The sequence below is a fragment of the Xyrauchen texanus genome, chromosome 48 (assembly GCF_025860055.1).
Source record: "Xyrauchen texanus isolate HMW12.3.18 chromosome 48, RBS_HiC_50CHRs, whole genome shotgun sequence".
NCBI lineage: Eukaryota > Metazoa > Chordata > Actinopteri > Cypriniformes > Catostomidae > Xyrauchen > Xyrauchen texanus.
This window is the reverse complement of record NC_068323.1, coordinates 4,414,718-4,440,879: the sequence shown is the minus strand read 5'-3', so window position 1 is coordinate 4,440,879 and position 26,162 is coordinate 4,414,718. Positions and strand designations below refer to the sequence as shown.

The window sequence follows — 26,162 nt, the reverse complement described above, 5'->3', positions numbered from 1 at the left end:
TTGGGATGCTGTTGTATAATATTAAAAATTTATTTATATAGATTTTTATAAGGATTTATACCAAACAAAAAAAATGTCTTGAGTCTGTAGAATATGATATGTGGGAAGGGCATCTCTGCAGCACAACAATAATGTAAATTGGTATTCTGACTAATTTCTATAACAAACTCACCTCTGCTGCAATCCTTTCATGCTTTTCTGGTCTGAGCTCAGCGCGTCTTTATTGGCCGAGAACCACTGCTTTACTCACCAATGGTGTGGAGAGAGTTTCCTTTTGTTCTTCCAGCTAACGCCTTGTGAAAGGGTTTTTTTGTAAATCAGTGACAGAGTTTAGTTTAACTGCTGCCATTATCTCGAAAGTGATCAGCCTAGCAAGGTTTGGAGGAGTCGCCTCGCACTCGCAGTAGTGGCCAAGACCATAAAGTTGAATGACAGGTGACGAGAACCAATCAGATTGGATAAAATAACATGTATCCAATTCTGATTCGACAGGGACGCAGCGACCTGCGCCGGAGGAGAATCTTTAAGAAACCAATTACAGATCAGCTTCAGGTCACATGCTGCCCGAAAATCTCCAATAGGGGCTGGCTGCAGACTACGGGCGAGTGGAGCTCCATTCAAATGCGGAAATACGTCACCTCCACTGCGCCGGAGCGCATATATACGTCACCTCTACTGCGGCCTTATACTGTCTCAAAATTTAAGGACTCAGGTAAGCCCTGTCCCAAATGGCGCACTTCATGCGGACTTTCGGTCTCGTGGACTTAAATTGCGCGTGCTCGCTGAGTCTACGAGTCCGTAGGCCGTCCCATTTAGCATTTTAACGCTCTTAAGTGTGCTCAGCAGCGCCCCTTTGTACCCTTTGAAGCGGTCTTCCATGAAGCCCGCATAGATCCAGGCTTCACGCACTTCAAGTACCCAGGAGTCCTTGCGAAAGGCCAATCAGACAACTGGTGTGAAGAGCTTTTCAGCTCACGGACACAGACAATTGATAACATGGCTGAGAAGAAAATATTTAAGTATCATTATGGTTTTTATGACTGTGTACACTGTACATTTTAGAAGTTGTTACCTACAGTTTAAACAAACATTATGGTCATCAACCATATTAGCAATCAATTGGAATGAGCCTCACCTTTCACTGGTATTGATTAATACAAGACAAGAGAAAAGAAAAGAAAAGAAAAGAAAAGAGAAAAACGACATAAAAAAACAAGGTACACATAAAAAATATAAAATACATATATATATTTGTATATAAAGAAAAAGAAAATTAAACAGTAAATCAAATAATAATGACTTAATGCATGAACGACTTTTGACAAGTTTTATGTTTATCTACAAAGTCAATAACATTTACTTGCTTACCCTTTCCTCCGTGCATAACATCAGCATTTGTATGCATGAACAATAATCTTGTCTTCTACGACGTCGGAGCGTATAAATGTGATTTCTCTGCATGGCAAGCCATCTCGCAAACACAATAGTAAAAACAACAACAATAGGCAGCATATTTCCCCGAACCGAACCTGCAGCTCCTGTCCAACAATAACCACGCTTCACGATCGAGTCTGTCCCAAAAATACTTCTCAATGCGCCCTTGTGGACTTGCGCGAGGGGCCCTGTAAGTCTGCACTACATGACGTCACCGAAGTGTGGACTCTGAGGAAGTCCACAAGTCCGGAGTGTGCCATTGGGAACAGGGCCATAGACATCCATTTGTCCGGCGTCCTCGCCCATGAAACCGCATGAAACATATTGAAAAACATAGAAAATAGTCAGTTTTAAATTAAATGCTAAGGCGCTTACTACCAGCCTGCACATTGTATGAGTAAACTATTTTATTTTTTATTTCATTTTTATATCATTTTTGTATTCATGTATATTTCTGGAATTTTGATGGGGGCGGCGCCACAGCGCCCTCTATTGACAAGCCGCCACTGTGTTAGACTCCCCAGTCTCACAACAGTGTAACTCAAATAAATGGACATTATGACCGTTTTAATTTACACCGTGTGGGAGATTTTATTTAAACTTTGTTTGTTGGAGATTATCAGTAAATAATCAGATTTTATTTTCAGTAAAATATCAAAATTGTGCTGTAAATATTACAGTATATTACAATAAGATTTCAGTTTGTTCTCTTTAAGAGTCAAGGAAGAATGTGTCTTAAAGCCCAAGATCAGCAGTATTCTCTGGAAAACAGACAGTTTCTTGAATGTCTCTATTTTCATCTCTTTTACTCATAACAGCATCTGTGAGTTTGTTTGTCAGAGAAATGTTTTGTGAGTTTATGACAATGAATTAATTTATCCAGCATATGGATATTCTCTCTGTACAGTGATATTAATGTTAATAATATTGAGAGCTGGAACAAAACTGAAAAATCTCATAAACAATATTACAAATTCATCTCTAAATGAACGTGACATTATTTGATTGTTAGATGCAGTTAATCAGCTGTAATTTACAAAGTTTTCTTTTCATTTTCCCCAAAGTCAAATGTTAAGATCTTACTCATTTACAAATGTTTATTTTTGGTGTTTGGCTGCTGTCCTGTGCTCAGATCAGTATTTATAACAACCTATTGAGCAAAGAAAGAGGATCATTCATACTTTGAACACAAGATGGCGCTCTCTGCTTAGTGTGCATCTTTTAGGACGCATCCTTTCACACACGAACACTTCCTGTATTTGAATCATTTGTCAAATACAATAATTAAAATCAGTAGAACTGAAACATCACAAGTGTACACAAGCTGTTAGACTGATGACCTACACTGTATTCATTAGCAGAAGATTTGTTTCATCTGATTATTAAACTTTATAGATGCAATTATTTACTGAACATGGAAGTCTTTTGAAGGAATAGTTTCACCCAAAACTATAAACCAAATGAAACTAAATGTCTTAAATGTAGGAAGGATGTTTTTCTAAATAAATCTTAATTTTAAAAACTGTATCATCATCTTCTGTAATGCACCAATACAAAATGTTTGATCATCGACTCTAATGAAGGTTTTGTAGATCACAAACTATTCACAAAGACTCATTAATCATGAATATGAATTACTGCATTACATTTGTTTGTTTGTTTGTTTGTTTGTTTACTTTATTTGTACCCGTAGGTAAATTTGTTTTACAGTGCAATGACATTCTATTCTATGGCATCCAATACAAAAAACACAAAACACAGGACACTACACTACACATTAAGGACAGATAAAAAAATACTCATAAACTTAGTGAAGTGCTCTCATAAAAGAAAAGAAAGTGCTCTAAAGAGCATTTCATATAATCTTTTTAACGTCTTAAAATCATAAGACCCCTAGTAGGCCTACATATCTGAAAAACACCTCTACAATTTGTTAAGCATATCAATCGCATTTGTTACTGAAGCTGCTTTTATATCTTTTCGTTCTACACCTAGGGACTTTATACCTCCTCGCAGACGGTAATAACTGAAACTCATTTCGCAGAGGGTGAGAGTCATCATTAAAATTGAAAGGGCCATCCTTTGTAATTGTTTGGCATATAGTGATGCCACTCCTGGTTTTGACTCGCCTATCAAACGGCCAGACCATTTTACTATCTGGTCTAGCTGATTTTTTGCCTTTAAGGATATATGACCGTACCATACTAAAATGGAAAATGACAAAACAGATTCTATAAAAGCATGATAAAACATCATTATTGTTTTATCAAGATTGAATGCAGATAATCTCCTCAGGCAGTACAAACGCTGATGCCCTTTTTGTTCAATCATTGTCAATCATTGACAATGATTTTTACTTCATGTTTTATACTTTAAGTATAAGTCAGTAAAGAAATTAACTGCGTCTTGTTTTCCATTTAAAATGGTCAAAAAATCCTTAAAGCTTATATAATATACAGATATATCAGTGGTAGCACTCACTCGAGACAGATTAACTCATAACGTTCAATCCACACTTCTATTTCCAAATCTCTGACTCTCATCACTGAAATCCAACTTTTCGTTTTGTGCTTTCTAATCTATTTTTCTATTTTAGGGCTTTTTAGACGGAACAACAGAAGGAGCTTCATCACACAAGACGAGCTTCTTCTTTTTTTTTTTTTTTTACTTTATTGAAAGTAATCAACAATACAATCAAAGTAGCAAAAGTTTAAAAAAAAAAGATACATACAAAACATAGAAATAAATAAATAAAAAAATAAAATATAAAAAGAAGAAAAAATCACACTAAAACACAAAAGAATTAATCAAATAAACACATTGAATATAATTAACCACAGTCTTAACAGCTTTTTTGTTTTGCATGGAAGAGATAGTAGAAATATACTGTTCCATTTCAGTTTTTAGCACTGAAAAAGTGTTTTTTTATTACCGAATTTACATTTATGGATATGGAATTTGGCAACAAATAAAATTAGGTTCACTAGAAAGAGTGCACCATTGTCCTTCCCACGGTCACTAAAACAACCAAAAATTACATTTTTGTAGAACAGGGAGAACTCAGGAAGAATATTGTCAACTAAAAATGAATTAATGTCTTTCCAACAAGACGAGCTTCCTCAAGATCTCCCGCTCTCTGCAATGACGCAAGCAGAAACAGGGCGGGGCTAACTTCTTCTTCTTAGGTTTTTATTGGCGCTTTACCTCCAGCTACTGCACAGGAGTGTGGATCAGAAGATTTGGCAGGATGTGGGGGAAACAAATACAAATAATAATTATTATAATTAACTATGTACTATGATATAAAATAATATGAATGTTTAGATAATATTTTAACTAGCGTTTATGCTGCCTTATTATCTTTATTGCAAATATGTGTTCAGGTTAAAAATGCACTTTAATAATGCCCATATTAGAAAATCATCATATTATAATGATTTCTGAAGAATCATGTGACACTGAAGACTGCAGTAATGATGCTGAAAATTCAGCTTTGATCACAAATCGTAGAAAACTGTTCTTTTAAATTGTAAACATGTTTCACAATATCACTGTTTTTGCTGTATTTTGGATGAAATAAATGCAGCCTTCGTGAGCAGAAGAGACTTCTTTAAAAACGCCTTACTAATCAAAACATTTTAAACGGTAGTGTAGGTCTAAAATTTTTAAGTTAAGTCTTTATGTAAAGAAAAATGTATAGTCAGATTACTTCTTTTAACTTAAAACTTGATTTTGATCATTAAGTCTTTGTCACATTCCTCATTGATAGGCCCAGGGAGGGTCTTTGTCCCCTCAGGTGTGAATCACATACATTTTTATGATTATCCACGCCTCCTGCATATGGCCTTTCTAACACTAAAAGTGTCTTACAAAAGTTAAATTACTATATTGTTTTGTATGAATGAGTGATCAGGATGGTTTTCACATCATTTTGTAGCAAATACTCTAGGCTACAAGATCCAGTTCTCAAATGTCTTGTGGACAAGTGTTTAGTATGTGTTATATGGCCTTATTTCAGTGACTTAAATTCTTTGTTTTTTCAGTAATGCTCCTTCCATCCATTTTTTGTATGTATAATTTAGTTCTTCTCCTCAGGAGCACTATTAAAGTATTTTGGGACAGGACACAAACCACCTCCACCGATGACACTGCTAGTGAATGGCCCTTACTACTGTTCTGGTATCTTATTGGTCAAATACTCTCCCTGAAATTAGGTCTTTTTATTTAGAAAAATTCTAGGTCCCCCAAAGCCCTGGCTACACTAAAAGCTGCCAGGTCAGCATATTTGATAAAACTCATAGAAAATAACCACACAAATCCTAGGTGTTTATTCAGTCCAGATATTCCATCACAGCACAAGAGTAATGACATTAATTTCTTTACTGATACAATTGAAATAATCAGAAATAAAATTGGATTTATGCAATCATCTTTCACAGCACCTCAGAAAACAGTGTTTAATGATCCTTTGCTATCATGAAGAGCTAACAAAACTAATAAAAAATCAAAAGCCACAACGTGTTTGTTAGATCCAATACCAACTAAGCTCTTAAAAGAGGTATGCCCTGTAATCTCAGAACCTCTTCTTAATATTATTAACTCCTTGCTATCCTTAGGTCATGTCCCAAGAAACTTTAAAATGGCAATTATCAAACCACTTAATAAGAAGCCACAACTTGATCCTGGAGAACTGGCTAAATATAGACTGATTTCAAATCTCCCGTTTATGTCAAATACTAGAAAAGATAGTGTTCTCCCAAATATGTTTATTTCTACAGAGAATAATACTGAAGAATTTCAGTCAGGATTTAGGCCTCATCACAGTACAGAGACTGCACTTATCAGAGTTACTAATGACTTGCTCTTATCATCTAACCGTGGCTGCATTTCACTTTTAGTGCTTTTAGATCTTAGTGCTGCCTTCAACACCATAGATCACAAATAGGCTGGAGAATCTGTTGCCATTTGTGGAGTTGCATTAGCATGGTTTAGGTCCTATTTAGTAGACCACTACCACTTTGTCTATGTAAATGAGAAATTGCCAAATCAAACAAAAGTAAAATATGGAGTGCCACAGGGATCAGTTTTAGGGCCTCTGCTTTTCTCCTTGTATATGTTTCCCTTGGGAGATATTATCAGGAATCATGGAATAAGTTTCCACTGCTATGCCGACGATACACAACTTTATATTTCTTCTAAACAATTCTCAAAATTAGCAGATTGTATCAGTGAAATCAAAGATTGAATGGCCAGAAATGCCCTTCTCCTTAATTCCAACAAAACAGAGGGATTAATTATCAGACCAAAAACCTCTAAAAGCAAGCTGCTAAAATATAATTTTAGCCTCATTATATCATCGTTAATTTGAAAATTCTGTTAGCTACATACAAAGCTTTGAATGGTCTAGCTCTGCAGTTCTTAAGTGACCTTCTGACACGCTATATTCCATCACGTTCATTACGATCGCAAAAAACACTGGCCTGTTTATAGTTCCTAGAATATTAAAATCCACAAAAGGAGGAAGATCCTTTTCATATTTGGCTCCTAAACTATGGAATAGTCTCCCTGACACTGTTCGGGACTCAGACACACATTCTCAGTTTAAGTCTAGACTAAATACTCATCTATTAAGCCAGGCATACACCTAATTTATCCCTCAACACACGATTATGCTGCTTTAGTTAGGGCTGCAAGAACCAGAAACATTGATCATGATCTATAACTCTGCATAAAAATTGAATGGCATCTATGCTATTACTATTCTATTTGTTTCCCTGTCTCAGCCTTGGGACTCCTATCCTGAGGTCACCAGAACCTGGATCCAGCTCCATTCCTGCTTCGTATTGGACTCCACTGCTACATGTCGCTGAATGATGATGAATAAATGATGATTTCACTTTTTGACAGACCTCACTGAAATTACCGGCTGTTTGAACCTCACTGATCTCAGCCTGCATTAGCTTGGTCTGTTGATGGACTACACTCTTAAAATAGACTATCAATTAATTGACAACTAAAACCTTCATCAGCTAACAAAAGACAATTGCATCTATGTGAACTTCTGCAGTTAATCCAGGATGAACATCAAAGACATTAGTCATTAATCTTACAGTTTTTTCTCTATTAACCAACATCTAATGGAGTTTTGTGTTCCTTGCCACAGTCGCCTTTGGCTTGCTCACTGGGTTTCTAAATTTTCTGTTGACCACTCTCATCAAAAAGGCATTTCCATCCGCAGAGCTGCCTCTCACTGGATATTTTTTGTTTCTGGCACCATTCGGAGTCAATTCTAGAGACTGTTGTGTGTGAAAATCCCAGGAGATCAGAAGTTAAAGAAATACACAAATTCCATGTGATTATCTAATCAGCCAATCATGTGGCCAATCATGCGGCAGCAGTGCAGTGCATAAAATCATGCAGATACGGGTCAGGAGCTTCAGTTAATGTTCACATTAACCATCAGAATGGGGAAAAATGTGATCTCAGTGATTTGGACTGTGACAATTGTGAAATTCACGTCATCTGTCTCCTGTGAGATAATGGAGATCAGGAAAGACGGAGGAGTTGTTGTCATCGATTTCACTGTTCTATATCATGTTTCTGTAACAGATTACATGGATATAATAAAACGATGATGCTTGTAAAAATGTATCAGAAATTGTTCTGAATGAGTTTGATACATTAAAAGATCTTTGTATTGATATAATGCATTGAGTATTGATGCAGATTATAACAGATCCCCATCCAGAATGCTCATTTTTAGCAGCAAGTAAACTGATTTCTGATTAAATTGGATAATGTACCAGAAATTGTCTTACTATATTGTTCATCTTGTTCATGATATAATGCATTAAGCACAGCTGTAGTTTATATAAAAGCTCTCCCCTGCAGAATGTTCATTATTAGAGGCAAAACAAATGATTCACTGTTAAATCTGAATTATATATTAGTTTCACTGGCAATCATTTGCTCATCTGAGATCAGTTTTTTGAAGCTGTGGGCAGTTCTGCAGTCGACCAATAATGTTTAAAGAGCGACAGCAGTATAGACACAAGCTGAACGGGGCGTTGGTTTCACTCTCATCAGCATGTGAATATGACGAATATCATTGTCAGTTTTATGTATTTATTATTATCTTTAATTGTTGTTTCAAGTGTGAAAGTTACTGTTGTATGTATTCGTCTTGTTGCATTTCTTACATAGAAGACATTATTTTCTAAACAGCTCGAAGCCGCAGATGGCAATTTACATTTTTCTCCAGAACATCGGATGAAAATGAAGATCTTCTTTTATTTGCTCACTGTGTGTTTTGTGCTCGATGATGGTAAGACATTGTTACATTCTTCATATTAATGATAAAACATTCACAAACTGACACAGCTTCATATAATGATCCCGAATGTGTTTGTCGGTTCCGTGTTTCCATATGAATGAATGAGATTTAGGGTTGCCGCCCGTCCCGTAAAATGATTGTCCTGTATTTAAAGATGAATGTGACGCGATGTATCCTGTATTTAAGCTGGTCAGATGTCATCAGGTGAAATCGTTCCAGCTCGTTAATTTAACATCGATATAAGTTGGAAATTTGGCCTATGGTGTGTAAGGGACCGTCTGAAAACTATATAAAAAAATAATATAAATCATAAAAAAGGGGAAAAAATTGCCTTTATGATAAAACATGTTAAAATGAAATTCATTACAGAGTAATTAGGGTAATGATGTTCAGCAGACAGCACATTTAACTGCCCACAGATGTTTAATACACAGAAAAACAAAACCCAGATAGCAACAATGAATAGAATGAGCCCTAATGGTTTTGTATATTGCCCCATATGATGTGGATTGTGTTGTGTACATGAGGATGGATATACAGTGTGATTGTGATGTGGATTGTGTTGTGTGCATGAGGAGGGATATACAGTGTGAATGTGATGTGGATTGTGTTGTGTGCATGAGGAGGGATATACAGTGTGAATGTGATGTGGATTGTGTCGTGTGCATGAGGAGGGATATACAGTGTGAATGTGATGTGGATTGTGTCGTGTGCATGAGGAGGGATATACAGTGTGAATGTGATGTGGATTGTGTCGTGTGCATGAGGAGGGATATACAGTGTGAATGTGATGTGGATTGTGTCGAGTGCATGAGGAGGGATATACAGTGTGAATGTGATGTGGATTGTGTTGTGTGCGTGAGGAGGGATATACAGTGTGAATGTGATGTGGATTGTGTTGCGTGCGTGAGGAGGGATATACAGTGTGAATGTGATGTGGATTGTGTTGCGTGCGTGAGGAGGGATATACAGTGTGAATGTGATGTGGATTGTGTTGCGTGCGTGAGGAGGGATATACAGTGTGAATGTGATGTGGATTGTGTTGTGTGCGTGAGGAGGGATATACAGTGTGAATGTGATGTGGATTGTGTTGTGTGCATGAGGAGGGATATACAGTGTGAATGTGATGTGGATTGTGTTGTGTGCATGAGGAGGGATATACAGTGTGAATGTGATGTGGATTGTGTTGTGTGCATGAGGAGGGATATACAGTGTGAATGTGATGTGGATTGTGTCGTGTGCGTGAGGAGGGATATACAGTGTGAATGTGATGTGGATTGTGTCGTGTGCGTGAGGAGGGATATACAGTGTGAATGTGATGTGGATTGTGTCGTGTGCGTGAGGAGGGATATACAGTGTGAATGTGATGTGGATTGTGTCGTGTGCATGAGGAGGGATATACAGTGTGAATGTGATGTGGATTGTGTTGCGTGCGTGAGGAGGGATATACAGTGTGTGAATGTGATGTGGATTGTGTTGTGTGCGTGAGGAGGGATATACAGTGTGAATGTGATGTGGATTGTGTTGCGTGCGTGAGGAGGGATATACAGTGTGAATGTGATGTGGATTGTGTTGCGTGCATGAGGAGGGATATACAGTGTGAATGTGATGTGGATTGTGTTGTGTGCATGAGGAGGGATATACAGTGTGAATGTGATGTGGATTGTGTTGTGTGCATGAGGAGGGATATACAGTGTGAATGTGATGTGGATTGTGTTGTGTGCATGAGGAGGGATATACAGTGTGAATGTGATGTGGATTGTGTTGCGTGCATGAGGAGGGATATACAGTGTGAATGTGATGTGGATTGTGTTGTGTGCATGAGGAGGGATATACAGTGTGAATGTGATGTGGATTGTGTTGTGTGCATGAGGAGGGATATACAGTGTGAATGTGATGTGGATTGTGTTGTGTGCATGAGGAGGGATATACAGTGTGAATGTGATGTGGATTGTGTTGCGTGCATGAGGAGGGGATATACAGTGTGAATGTGATGTGGATTGTGTTGCGTGCATGAGGAGGGATATACAGTGTGTGAATGTGATGTGGATTGTGTTGCGTGCATGAGGAGGGATATACAGTGTGTGAATGTGATGTGGATTGTGTTGTGTGCATGAGGAGGGATATACAGTGTGAATGTGATGTGGATTGTGTCGTGTGCGTGAGGAGGGATATACAGTGTGAATGTGATGTGGATTGTGTCGTGTGCATGAGGAGGGATATACAGTGTGAATGTGATGTGGATTGTGTCGTGTGCGTGAGGAGGGATATACAGTGTGAATGTGATGTGGATTGTGTCGCGTGCGTGAGGAGGGATATACAGTGTGTGAATGTGATGTGGATTGTGTCGCGTGCGTGAGGAGGGATATACAGTGTGAATGTGATGTGGATTGTGTTGCGTGCGTGAGGAGGGATATACAGTGTGAATGTGATGTGGATTGTGTTGCGTGCGTGAGGAGGGATATACAGTGTGAATGTGATGTGGATTGTGTTGCGTGCATGAGGAGGGATATACAGTGTGAATGTGATGTGGATTGTGTTGCGTGCATGAGGAGGGATATACAGTGTGAATGTGATGTGGATTGTGTTGCGTGCATGAGGAGGGATATACAGTGTGAATGTGATGTGGATTGTGTTGTGTGCATGAGGAGGGATATACAGTGTGAATGTGATGTGGATTGTGTTGTGTGCATGAGGAGGGATATACAGTGTGAATGTGATGTGGATTGTGTTGCGTGCATGAGGAGGGATATACAGTGTGAATGTGATGTGGATTGTGTTGCGTGCATGAGGAGGGATATACAGTGTGAATGTGATGTGGATTGTGTTGCGTGCATGAGGAGGGATATACAGTGTGTGAATGTGATGTGGATTGTGTTGCGTGCATGAGGAGGGATATACAGTGTGTGAATGTGATGTGGATTGTGTTGCGTGCATGAGGAGGGATATACAGTGTGTGAATGTGATGTGGATTGTGTTGCGTGCATGAGGAGGGATATACAGTGTGTGAATGTGATGTGGATTGTGTTGCGTGCATGAGGAGGGATATACAGTGTGAATGTGATGTGGATTGTGTTGCGTGCATGAGGAGGGATATACAGTGTGTGAATGTGATGTGGATTGTGTTGCGTGCATGAGGAGGGATATACGGTGTGAATGTGATGTGGATTGTGTTGCGTACATGAGGATGGATATACGGTGTGAATGTGATGTGGATTGTGTTGCGTGCATGTGGAGGGATATACGGTGTGAATGTGATGTGGATTGTGTTGCGTGCATGAGGAGGGATATACGGTGTGAATGTGATGTGGATTGTGTTGCGTGCATGAGGAGGGATATACGGTGTGAATGTGATGTGGATTGTGTTGTGTGCATGAGGAGGGATATACAGTGTGAATGTGATGTGGATTGTGTTGTGTGCATGAGGAGGGATATACAGTGTGTGAATGTGATGTGGATTGTGTTGCGTGCATGAGGAGGGATATACAGTGTGTGAATGTGATGTGGATTGTGTTGCGTGCATGAGGAGGGATATACAGTGTGAATGTGATGTGGATTGTGTTGCGTGCATGAGGAGGGATATACAGTGTGAATGTGATGTGGATTGTGTTGTGTGCATGAGGAGGGATATACAGTGTGAATGTGATGTGGATTGTGTTGTGTGCATGAGGAGGGATATACAGTGTGAATGTGATGTGGATTGTGTTGTGTGCATGAGGAGGGATATACAGTGTGAATGTGATGTGGATTGTGTTGTGTACATGAGGAGGGATATACAGTGTGAATGTGATGTGGATTGTGTTGTGTGCATGAGGAGGGATATACAGTGTGAATGTGATGTGGATTGTGTTGCGTGCATGAGGAGGGATATACAGTGTGAATGTGATGTGGATTGTGTTGTGTACATGAGGAGGGATATACAGTGTGAATGTGATGTGGATTGTGTTGTGTACATGAGGAGGGATATACAGTGTGAATGTGATGTGGATTGTGTTGTGTGCATGAGGAGGGATATACAGTGTGAATGTGATGTGGATTGTGTTGCGTGCATGAGGAGGGATATACAGTGTGAATGTGATGTGGATTGTGTTGCGTGCATGAGGAGGGATATACAGTGTGAATGTGATGTGGATTGTGTTGCGTGCATGAGGAGGGGATATACAGTGTGTGAATGTGATGTGGATTGTGTTGCGTGCATGTGGAGGGATATACAGTGTGAATGTGATGTGGATTGTGTTGTGTGCATGAGGAGGGATATACAGTGTGAATGTGATGTGGATTGTGTTGTGTGCATGAGGAGGGATATACAGTGTGAATGTGATGTGGATTGTGTTGTGTGCATGAGGAGGGGATATACAGTGTGAATGTGATGTGGATTGTGTTAGCGTGCATGAGGAGGGACATACAGTGTGAATGTGATGTGGATTGTGTTAGCGTGTATGAGGAGGGATATACAGTGTGAATGTGATGTGGATTGTGTTGTGTGCATGAGGAGGGATATACAGTGTGAATGTGATGTGGATTGTGTTGCGTACATGAGGATGGATATACAGTGTGAATGTGATGTGGATTGTGTTAGCGTGTATGAGGAGGGGATATACAGTGTGAATGTGATGTGGATTGTGTTGTGTGCATGAGGAGGGATATACAGTGTGAATGTGATGTGGATTGTGTTAGCGTACATGAGGAGGGATATACAGTGTGAATGTGATGTGGATTGTGTTGTGTGCATGAGGAGGGATATACAGTGTGAATGTGATGTGGATTGTGTTAGCGTGCATGAGGAGGGATATACAGTGTGAATATGATGTGGATTGTGTTAGCGTGCATGAGGAGGGATATACAGTGTGAATATGATGTGGATTGTGTTGCGTGCATGAGGAGGGATATACAGTGTGAATATGATGTGGATTGTGTTGCGTGCATGAGGAGGGATATACAGTGTGAATGTGATGTGGATTGTGTTGTGTACATGAGGAGGGATATACAGTGTGAATATGATGTGGATTGTGTTGTGTACATGAGGAGGGATATACAGTGTGAATGTGATGTGGATTGTGTTGTGTGCATGAGGAGGGATATACAGTGTGAATGTGTTGTGGATTGTGTTGTGTGTATGGATGTGTACAAGACATACTTGAGAAATATGTTTGTGTCATGATTGAATGTTCTTGTTGTGTTTGTGTCATCTTGACAATATGACCTGTAAAAGAATCATTTTCACAGTGTTTTCCTGTTGTGCATCTTGAAGAGTGACTGTTCATTTGTGTCTCCAGGTGTGTTTGGTGTTGATGAAATGAAGACGTCTGTGTCAGTGATGGAGGGCTATTCTCCTACATTACGCACTGCTGTTACTAGAATACAGAATAACAGAACCAATTTAATTCAATGGTATTTTAATGTCAGTATCATAGCTCAAATCAACAGAGATCTCAGTGAGTTCTGTACAGATGTGACGTGTCCAGGTGGTTATAATGAGAGATTCAGAGACAGACTGAAGTTGAACAATCAGACTGGATCTCTCACCATCATGAACATCAGAATTACAGACTCTGGAGTTTATCTACTATGGATCATCAATGCCATCAGAGATGAAAAAGATGTTCACTGTCACCGTTCAACCTGGTGAGTCATTTAATGAGTGTTTAAAAGCAAATTTGATTAAATAATCTTCACTTTACCTGTATATTAATTCACATATAAATATAATCTCTTTCTCTAATCCAGTAACACAGTTTCTCATTATATTGACTCTTTTATTTCTTCTTCATTTGGGGGTTTAGTTCAAAGTTCAGAAGGTGTGATGAAGAATAATATGAACAATAATTGTATATTATATATTGCTACTTTCTCTGTGCTGGATTTAGATGATGTGGCAGTAAACGTGGTTCTTTATGCTGACAGACAGTCCAATTTTATCCAACTTCTTGGACAAACCTAAATCTAGGGACAATTTCAGTGTAATGAATTAAAAGCAGACATACATAAAACAAATTGTCATAGGTTCATATTGTTAAGACTAGGTTATTACCTTTCTCCAGATGCCAGACATCGTTGAACTGTGTGATTTTGCGCTCATTCTCTGAGGAGTCTGAGGGTGCCGGCCAGGCTTTTTTTAGACCCTCCTCCTCCATATGGTAGCTGCCAATAACCTCATTGCACTAGTTAAAAATATGCACAATAAATAAATCAGGCAGGAAAAAACCGCAATGAGGTTTTAGATTATATTTGATTATTATTTCAAGTGCCTCCACAATTAATATTGTCCAATGTAGAATTAATGATATTTTAAACACCATCAGGACATTGATTAACATTACCTGTGTCTCAATCAGCTCCCCTGCTTGTGAATCAGTATTTAGCAATTTGCATTTGATTACCTGATCAGTGCCTGGACTACTAAATTTGGGAGCTTATTGAGAAGCACCAATTCTCTTAATACATAACCATGTGCTTGCACTGTGTGATTGTGTAATGTTAGGGGTCAAAGTCAACTGCACTAGCTGAATGTCCAGTATGGTTAATATGTTACTCTGCAGGTACATCATGGTGTAGCTCCCATATTTTAGAGTGGCCTAAAAATGTTAATACCAATTCAGTGAAATCTAACAATTTATTGAAAAATGCAATATCAACTTAATAGCATTAAAATGAATGCAACTTTATGGATCACTGTTCAGATGTTTTTCAGTCTTCTTACTAAGAACCAGACGTGGAGATTCCAGAGGTCTGGGCGTGGGTGCCAGATGGTGCCTTGTCCCTGATAAAGAAGGTCCTCCTCATGGGAATTGCCAGGGAGGTGCGGTTATGCAGAAGCATGAGGTCCGAGAATCAAGTCTGGATTGGCCAGTACGGCACCACGAGGGTGACTTGTTCCTCATCCTCCCTGACCTTCCACATGGTCTGTGCAAGTAGGTTCTGTTACGCTTGCAGATGAAGGCAGACGTGGAGACAGGATCTAAACGCAGTGTTACTTTATTGATACGGAAAAAGCTTAAATAGATAAAACCAAAACAAAGGAAATACCCGCGATGGGGAAATAAACCAAAAACACGGAGTTAACAAGAAGGATAAACATATAAAGACCAAGGAAACAGGCGTCCACAAACATCAACGATAGACAAGGGAATGGAGAACAAACAGGGTTTATATACACTGGAGACATGATGATGACAAACTACAATCAGGTGAGCACAATGACACAGGGCTGGCAGTGATGAGGGCCGGGGATCATGGGAAGTGTAGTTTTGGACAGAGACAAGTGAAAGCCAGGGCAGACAACAAGGGAATCGTGACATAACCCCCCCTCAAAGGAGCGTCTTCCAGACGCTCCTCAAAAACAAAACCAAAAAGGAAATCCTCAAAAAAAAAACATAAATCGTCCAAGGAGTGAGGGGGGCGGGGGAGCAGGCCAAAGAGGGGACAAGGGGCAAACAGACAGATGAAGGGAGCACAAGGGGCAAACAGACAGACCAAGGGAGCACAAGGGGAAAATGGGCAGACCAAAGGGGCACAAGACAGGCAGTCCACGGGGGCACAGAGAGCAGACAGGCAGTCCATGGGGGCACAAGGGGCAATTAGGCAGTCCACGGGGGCACAAGGGGCAATTAGGCAGTTCACGGGGGCACCAGGGGCAATTAGGCAGTCCATGGGGGCACAAGGGGCGGGCAAGCAGACCAGGGAGGCCGAGAGGGCAGACAGACAGTCTCTGGGGGTATGAGACGGGGCCAGGAACAGGTGGTCTGGGGGGCATCCACCGGGTGGGGGCAGGTTTAGTTGGCCTAGGAGGTGGAGTGGCCACTGGGGGAGCTGGCGGAACCAAGGAGGACTTCTGAGACTCCGGAGGCGTAGCCGTGGTAGGCGGAGCCGTGGAAGGCACAGGGGGCGGAGCCGTGGGAGGCTCAGGAAGCAGAGCAGAGGGAGGCTTCGGAGGCGGAGCTGAAGGAGGCTGCGGAGGTGGAGCCGTGGTTGGTGGAGCTGTGGGAGGCTCAGGGGGTGGAGCCGAGGGAGGCTTCGGAGGCGGAACCGGGAGAGGCTCGGGAGACTCCGGAGGCGGAGCCGTGGTAGGCGGAGCCATAGGAGGCTCGGGGGGCGGAGCCGTAGGAGGCTCGGGAGGCGGAGCCATAGGAGGCTCAGGATGCTCGGGAGGCGGAGCCCTAGGAGAATCGGGAGGCGGAGCCGTAGGAGGCTCGGGAGGCGGAGGCCCAGGAGACTCGGGAGGCGGAGCCGAAAGAGGCTCGGGAGGCTCGGGAGGCGGAGCCCTGGGTGGCTCGAGAGGCGGAGCCCTGGGTGGCTCGAGAGGCGGAGCCCTGGGAGGCTCAAGAGGCGGAGCCCTGGAAGGCTCGAGAGACTTGAGAGGCGGAGCCCTAGGAGGCTCGGGAGGCGGAACCCTAGAAGGCTCGGGAGGCTCGAGAGGAGGAGCCCTGGGAGGCTCGAGAGACGTGAGAGGCGGAGCCCTGGGAAGCTCGGGAGGCGGAGCCCTAGAAGGCTCGGGGGGCTCGAGAGGAGGAGCCCTGGGAGGCTCGAGAGACTTGAGAGGCGGAGCCCTGGGAGGCTCGGGAGGAGGAGCCCTGGAAGACTTGAGAGGCGGAGCCCTGGGAGGCCCGAGAGGAGCCCTGGGAGGCTCGAGAAGCGGAGCCCTGGGAGGCTCGAGAGGAGCCCTGGGAGGCCGAGAGTAGCCCTGGGAGGCTCGAGAGACTTGAGAGGCGGAGCCCTAGGAGGCTCGGGAGGCGGAGCCCTAGAAGGCTCGGGAGGCTCGAGAGGAGGAGCCCTGGGAGGCTCGAGAGACGTGAGAGGCGGAGCCCTGGGAAGCTCGGGAGGCGGAGCCCTAGAAGGCTCGGGGGGCTCAAGAGGAGGAGCCCTGGGAGGCTCGAGAGTCTTGAGAGGCGGAGCCCTGGGAGGCTCGGGAGGAGGAGCCCTGGAAGACTTGAGAGGCGGAGCCCTGGGAGGCCCGATAGGAGCCCTGGGAGGCTCGAGAGACTTGAGAGGCGGAGCCCTGGAAGGCTCGGGAGGAGGAGCCCTGGAAGACTCGAGAGACTTGAGAGGCGGAGCCCTGGAAGGCTCGAGGGGCGCTGGCTCTTGGACGATCCTGGCTACTGGCGCTGGCTCTTGGACGGTCAAGGCTACTGGCGCTGGCTCTTGGACGGTCAAGGCTACTGGTTCTGGGACGGTCGAGGCTACAGGCGCTTGCTCAGGAACGGTCGAGGCTACAGGCGCTGGCTCAGGGGGATCGAGGCTACATGCGCTGACTCACTGACGCTTGAGGCTTCTGGCACTGGCTCATTGACGTTTGAGGCTTCAGGCTCTGGCTGGTTAGCCGTGGTATGTGGGAGCTTGGGGCCGCTGGACACTGAGGTCCGAGCGCGGGGGTTCTGGGGACGGAGCTGCTGGAGGTGAAGGTCGGATAGCTGAGGATTTTCCTTCTCCTCTTCCTCCAGGCGGTGAGACTGGCAACGCTGGAACGCTGTGCGTGGTTGGCGTGGGCTCTGGCTCGCAGACCGGGGCCGGCGTGGGCTCTGGCTCGCAGACCGGGGCCGGCGTGGGCTCTGGCTCGCAGACCGGGGCTGGCGTGAAGAGGTTGACCGCACTGGCTCAAGGGAAGAGACTGGCGTGGGGGTGAGCTCGCTGACAGATGGGGCTGGCGTCATTGGCGACTGGAGAGTCACCACTGAGGGAGGAGAGGTAGGATCCTCCTCAGCGATGCCCACGGTGAACGGTGAACCACAGACCAATAAAGTAGCCTCTATGTAGTCCTGTAGCGTCCAGCCGCGCGTCGCCGGTGGCAACCGCTCCTTGAGCGAAACATGTAAATTGCACCTGAAGAATACCACCAGGGATGAGTCCGGGAAGTCCGAGATATTTGGCAGTTTGATGAAGTCGCAGATGTGGTCTTCCAATGGACGGTCCTCTTGCTTCAGGCTGAGCAGCAGGAAGTTTGTACGTTGCACCGCTAGATCCATTTGCGGTCTATCGTTCTGTTACGCTTGCAGATGAAGGCAGACGTGGAGACAGGATCTAGTGTTACTTTTACTGATACGGAAAAAAACTTAAATAGACAAAACCAAAACAAAGGAAATACCCGCGATGGGGAAATAAACCAAAAACACGGAAAACATACAAGAAGGATAAACACATAAAGACCAAGGAAACAGGCGTCCACAAACATCAACGATAGACAAGGGAATGGAGAACAAACAGGGTTTATATACACTAGAGACATGATGATGACAAACTACAATCAGGTGAGCACAATGACACAGGGCTGGCAGTGATGAGGGCCGAGGATCATGGGAAGTGTAGTTTTGGACAGAGACAAGTGAAAGCCAGGGCAGACAACAAGGGAATCGTGACAGGTTCACTGGGGGCCCCAGGGTCCAGCTGTGTGCCAGCACGTCTGTCCCGAAGGGGCTCCCGTCAGGGAATACCAGAGTGGGCAGTGGGAGGATTCCCGGAAGCTGAACAGGTCTACCTGTGATTTGCCGAATCAACTCAAAATCAGCTGGACAATCTGGAGTCCCCACTCTCCCTGAGCGTCACCTGCCACAAAGCGCATCCGCTGCAGCATTGAGGTTGCCTGGTGTGTGATTGGCCTGCAGCGACCTGAGACCTGACTCCAGAGGAGGAGATGATGGGTGAGTTGTGAAATGAGACGAGAATTGGCGGTTTATATACGCTACTGTCGCTGTGTTGTCCAACAGGTTGGTGTGAGTGCATCTGCACGCTAGCAGGCTAAGACTTTTGGACAATGGCCTGGTGTCAAGAAGGGCAGCAAAGCACTTGTGTCCAAGAAAAACATCAAGGACAGACTGAAATTCTGCAGGAAGTAAAAGGATTGGACAGCATAAGACTGGTATAAAGTTATTTTCTATAATGAAGCCCCTTCCGACTGTTTGCGACATCTGGGAAATCGATAGTCCAGAGAAGAAAAGGTGAAGCTACTATGAGTCCTGTGTCATACCAACAGTGAAGCATCCTGAGACTATCCATGTGTGGGGTTGCTTTTCATCCAAGGGAGTGGGCTCTCAATTATGCCCAAAAACACTGCCATGAATAAAGAATGGTATCAAAATGTCCTACAAGAGCAACTTCTCCCATTGATCCAGGAGCAATTTGGTGATGATCTGTGCATTTTCCAGCATGATGGAGCACCATGTCAGAGCAAATTGCAGAGGTGATGAAGAACAAGGGTCAACACAGGAAATGTTGACTCTTTGCATAGATTGAATGGTTTTGCCAATAAAAGCCTTTAAAACTTATGAAATGCTTATCATTGTTTTCCAGTATACCATAGAAATATGTAAAAAATAAAAAGACATTTTGATTTTCCTTTTCATGACCATTATAAATACCTTTCCAGAGTTGAGCTTCAACAAGCTTCCTACTCAGGGGCTCAGACTTCTCCTTTAATCTTACTTGTATCATGTGATGTACTTAGATACTTACGATCAAATCAGACCAGCTGTTGCATATGTGTGGTTCAGTAATTTAGGTGCACAATTGTTATTTCCTCAGTTCTGTCCTCTACTATGGTGGAGGTTTATTCACCCAAAAGAAGAAACTGTTCATGTGTGTTTCAGGAGTGTCTGCTGCTGAAATGAAGATAAAGTCGGTGATTGAAGGAGATTCTGTCACTCTACACACTGATGATACTGTAAAACAGGGAGATGTTGTGATGACGTGGTATTTCAATGACACTCATGATAGCTGAAATGAAGGAAGATCCCAGTAAGAGCTGTACAGATGTGACGTGTGATGAAGGTGCTGAGAGATTCAGAGACAGACTGAAGATTGACCATCAGACTGGAGATCTCACTATCACAAACAGCAGAACTACAGACTCTGGACTTTATCAACTAGAGATCAGCAGCAGTATCAGCAGCAGCGTCAGCGTAAAGAGCTTCAGTGTTAATGTCAGCGGTGAGGACGATTTCATCATTTAATACATTTTACCATGACGTCTTTTTAAATGAACTCAGTAATTCTTTCATCAGAGCAATTTGTACTTTTTATTGATTTAAATATATTCATTTGTTTCCAACTTTTTTGTAATTAACAATCTTTATTGATTCCAATGTATATAACAAGAAACATAACAAGAAACACGGAATCACATAAAATAAACCTAAACCCTTCCCTCCGAACGTTCCCACCACCCCCCACCCAACACAAACACACACACACACACACTCCAGTGGCCTGACATCAAACCAATAATGACACACAAAATATGCAATAAATCAACAGACAGTTTTAAGAAAAAAACACACATTCAATATTGCCCATTTCCCTCCACAGTCTCCCCACGAGAGCCCTCCACAAAATCCAAATACCTACCCCATTTTTTATTAAATAATCCTGTGTTGCCCAGCCTTCTATAAAGTGTCTATATCTGTGGCTACTGACCACATGGTATTGATGAGACGCCTAATGTAATCAGAAGAGCTACGGCCTCAAATAAACCCCACCTGAAGTGATGTCATAAATTTACTTAATCGATTAGCCAAAATCTAATTGGATCAGGGAAATTGGATGGTAACTTTTATACTCTCTTGGATCTTTGTACTTTTTAAGAATAAGACTGACCTGGGCTTGTGTCATGGTTGGCGGAAGCTTTCCGTTCTTTAATGATTCCATATAAAGTTAGAGCAAAAGTGGAGCTGGTTTTTCCCTCCTTCTCGATTGAAAAAACTCAGCGGCAAAGCCGTCAGGCCCCGGAGCCTTGCCTGTAGATAAGGCGAAGACGTGGAACTGTAGAGATCAAAGTAGAATTCTGTAAAAGCATTATTAATATCAATAGCCGAGGAAAACATTTCACCACCAGCAGATTTCACTGAGGGAATGGTAGAAAAAGACTCTCTACTTTATATATCTAGCCAAAAGTTTTCCTGCTTTGTCCGCTGACTCAAAGTATGACTGTCTTGCCCTGAGTAACCAAAACTCCACCTTGCTCAACAAAATAGTATTATATCTGTATATCAAACGGGTCAATTCTCCGAGGCCATCAGATGACAAACGCGCTTCAGCTCTGTCTCTGCACTTTTAATATTTCCCTCCAACTCCACATGCTCTCGTGGTTTGGATTGTTTGATGAATGAGGCATACTGTATGATCCGACCCCTAAGAACCGCCTTAAGTACCTCCCAAGCCACGCCCACAGAGGATACTGAGGACCAGTTGGTCTCCATATAAACTTTGATTTCAGTCTTTAACATTTGTTGGAATTCAGGATTTTGCAAAAGGGACACATTAAGGCACCAACCATATGATTTATTTTTCTCCATATGGAAACACCTTTAAACTCACCAGGGAATGATCTGAGACTAAGATGTTTCCAATTGAGCAATCAACAGCAGATGAAATGAGGGATTTGGATATAAAACAAAATCTATTCAAGAATAAATCTTATGGACTGATGAAAAAAATGTATAGTCCCTACCAGATGAGTTAAAAAGTCTGCAAATATCTGTAAGACCAAGATGTTATACATTCTGTGAACCGTCAATGTTGCTCTATGGGGCTTGCACACTTTTGCTTTACTATGATCAAGGACTGAATCCATCAATAGATTAAAATATCCTCTCAATATTATATCATGAGGGGTACCAGCGGCTTGTAACATCCCTTCCTGATCTATAAAAATTCCTGATCATCAGTGTTAGGTGCGTAAATATTAGCCAACATCAACCTTTGCCCCTGAATTTCAGCTAAAACAATAATTACTCTCCCTAATTTATCTTTAATCTGTTTGAGACATTTTAATTGTAGATGTTTATTTACCAATATAATGACTCCCTTACTCTTACTTGAGCCAGCACTAAAGAAAATATGTCCACCGATATCTTCCCAAATTTTCCAGCTTCCTCATGGGAAAGGTGCGTTGCTTGAAGAAAATCAATATCATATTTCTTACATTTAAGAAAAGTAATAAACTTCCTTCTTTGTATAGGGTGTCCCAACCCATTCACGTTCCACGTGGAGAAAGACAATCCACTCCTATTAACATTTGACATTTTAATATAATAGAAAAAATTAATTGTGTGTGTCAAAAACAAGATTATACAGACCACGTTCCTCATTAGTGAAACGATCAAACCCGAACTTCCCCCCTGGACAAAACAAACAGTAAAAAGAAGAAGTGCATTACCCTGCGCATGACAGCGCCAACTGGCGTCAATCCCAAAGGTCCATGAACGCCCACGAGCCCCATCGGATTTGCCATAATTCACTGAAATGTCTCAAAAGTACACAAAACAAATTCCAGCCGATATAAAACAGTTCAGTTTCCTCAAACATAAAACAAATGATCAGTGAGCCAGCTGTTATGAGTTCAGCAGATGATGTAATCATTCCAATGTCCCATAAAAATACTCAACAAAACAAACTCCAGCCAGCAGGAGGCATAAGCACGAAGAACAAACAGATTAATCCACATCTGATTTGAGGCAGTGTTATTCAACAGAACAAGCTCCAGCCGATAGGCGGAACCAACACAAAAGAAACAAAACAGGCATCCCGTTTCCCCGGATGGTCAAGTCAATTGACTCCTCATGAAAGTATATACCATCTCTTACTCAGTCAACTTTATAAAAGACATCCTTAGTGTGAGCATGTAGATATTTTGTGGTCATCCGTAGTGTCCAAAGCTTTCCTTTACTCCTCACCTGGCGCAACACAAGATCTTTATCGGATGATCTCAGAAATTTGGCCAGGATTGATAGGGGCCTTTCTTCCTCAGCAGATCTCCGAGCCAGAACTCTGTGAGCTCGCTCGATTTCCAGCTTATGGCCTGTTATGTCGAGCAGACTCGGAAAAAGCTCTTCAAGGAATTTCACCATATTTCTGCCCTCCTCATGCTCAGGAATTAGAACAATTTGGACGTTACGCCTGCGGCTTCGATTCTCAAGATCATGTTCCAAATCAACTTTGGTCATGGGCGGATTAGCGGATAATACCCTCTCCGATGACTCCAGATAATCGATTACTTTCTCAACATCTGCCACTCTTGTAACTAACTCAGAGAATTTTGTGTCCATGGCCGTAATCAATCGACGTATTACAGCGAGATCCTCCAAGTCAGCAAGAACCTTCGTCAGAATCACCGACATGTTGGACAGTTGACGCTGGATCTCCTCTCACGCTGCGCCATCCAAATCGAGTCCCCGTCTGTAGGCCTGTCTGGGTTTTCATCCTGAATATGTAAGCGTCTTTTAATTGCTCCAGAGCCCGAGGAATTTGACTTCTTTGCCACGTTTTACCTCAAAGAGCAAATGTGTAACTGGTTGTATAAAAATTCACCAGATTATAACATGAAAATAATAAACAAATTTAGCAAAGTGCGTAGAGCTTGTCGCCGCGACGTCCGCTTCTTGCATGGCGACTCGTGACCCCCAAATATATCCATTTATTGAACAAGTTCGGTTGTCAATAGAGATGCATTGCAGTAGCAGATCTTCAATTGTTATAAAGAGCTGATGAATCATAGATCAGATCACATTCAGTGACACTAATGACTGTCTCTCTTCATCATTACGACAAACTCCAGATCCAGGTCTGTCTTCTGGTGCTGTAGCAGGAATATGTGTTGGTGTTGTTCTGGTTGTCGCTGTAACTGCTGGTGTGATTTACTATCGCTGTAAAAGCTCAAGACTAAGAGGACAAAATGGCAAGTATTACATACAGCTGATATAAAAGACGAAAATTTGAGATTAAATGGGAAAAAAAGAGTCTTTAAGTATGTGAACATTTTTATTTTCATACTCAAAACATATTTACATAGAAAATGTGTTTAATTGAGTTTTTATTCAACAGATATGGAGATGCAGCCCAATGTTCAGGTAAGATACTTCAGTATGTGCATTACATCTTTCTGTCTCTGAATTTACAACAGATTCAGATCAGTTTGATTTCATCTGAAGCGTCTCAGAGATTATTTATTTTATAGATATTGATTTTGTTTCTTTGCAGGTTTTCTTATTAATCACAATCACATTACAGATATCTGAAATGATCATTTCCACAAGTGAAAACCAAATTACACACATCAAAAATGAGAATTGAAATTCCAACTAGTGAATTAATTCGATATCTTTTAATCATATTAATTTAATATGTTTTAATCAGGAGTGAATGAAAGATAACTGTGAAATTCTACAAGTGAAACTAGAGCGAGAATTATATTTTTACTGGATAAATTTCATTTTTAATATTAAAAATTACAAATATTATTCATGTAAATCAATAATTCTATATTTTTTTGTTTGTGTAAGTACACTGAAAGTACACATACTGTAAAATAAAGTGCAACTGTTACTTTCTCAGTCAAATGAAACATTTCAAAAAGACTTTATTCACTTCAACAGTAAATGTGTGTTGTGTAAGTTTGAGCTGTTTTCTGCCCTTCTGAATCACAAATCCTGTTCATTTCTTTGATCTTCTGTGAATCTGTGTTTTCTTACAGGAGGATGAAAGAGAGAACGAGACTCATGTGATGAATGTTGAAGGACAGGAGAGAGAACAGGAAGAGAGAGAAGAAGAGAGAGAGGAAGAGAGAGAGAAGAGAGAGAGGAAGAGAGAGAGAAGAGAGGAAGAGAGAGAGGAAGCAACTGAATGACTCGACAACAGTTTGTGCTGCTGCTGCAATTCCTGCTTCTGTTCGGTATAACGCTGCTCTGATCGAGGATCAGTTTCCCACCTCAAATCCAAACCTCACTTACTATTGAGAAAGGAAATCTGACTCGAGATCAGCAGCTGCAGTTGTATTTATCTTCCATATGAGCCAACACTGAGATCACTTGATCATAAACTCATCAGACTCGTGTCTTAAACTTGTGAAGAAGTCTTTCTACTCTGGATTTTATGTGAATCTCCAAATATTCTCTTCTGCACTGTGTTTGTCGGTGGGGACCGTATATGATTGTGCCGTTTTGTTCATTTAAAGCAGTTCAACAGTTTAATTTTGCTGCTTTTGGAAAGACTTGATGCTTAATAACAAAATTATTCAGTTTTACTGACATGAAACAAGAATCACAAACACACTTTCTCTAGTCTTGAGTTGATGAATTCAGAATACTGGAAACTTTCTGAACAGTGATGAATGTGTTTCATCAGATCATACACTTCATACATCATCATACATATCAGTCACAACATTAAAACCACCTGCCTAATATTGTGTTGGTCCCACTGATATATATAGAACTGGACTGCTCATCACATCATACCAGTGAAGCCACTGTGCCGCCATATTGCCATGCCCAAATATTCCAATGTTCCTATTGAGCGAGTAAACATTACTCATTCAATCACTGATTTTATATCTGTTTATATATGATATTACATCCCTACAAAGCAGACATCCCACATGTTTCTTGAAAGCCCGTGTGAGTTATTAATATCT

General features: G+C 41.8%; 1 protein-coding gene and 1 long non-coding RNA gene across 2 annotated transcripts in view; one reads left to right on the top strand and one right to left on the bottom strand.

The window, feature by feature from the left end:
* LOC127639470 (uncharacterized) overlaps window positions 1–26,162 on the top strand; it is a 376,863-nt gene that overhangs the window by 273,852 nt on the left and 76,849 nt on the right. Inside the window, exon 10 of the mRNA XM_052121522.1 lies at window positions 20,525–20,683. Coding sequence (XP_051977482.1) covers window positions 20,525–20,683 — 159 coding nt within the window. The remainder of the gene's footprint in view (window positions 1–20,524; window positions 20,684–26,162) is intronic.
* LOC127639417 (uncharacterized) lies at window positions 14,015–15,172 on the bottom strand. Its single transcript, XR_007969968.1, has 3 exons — window positions 15,088–15,172; window positions 14,799–14,928; window positions 14,015–14,121 (listed from the first exon to the last, which is right to left on the bottom strand). It is a non-coding gene; the product is annotated as an uncharacterized LOC127639417 (long non-coding RNA).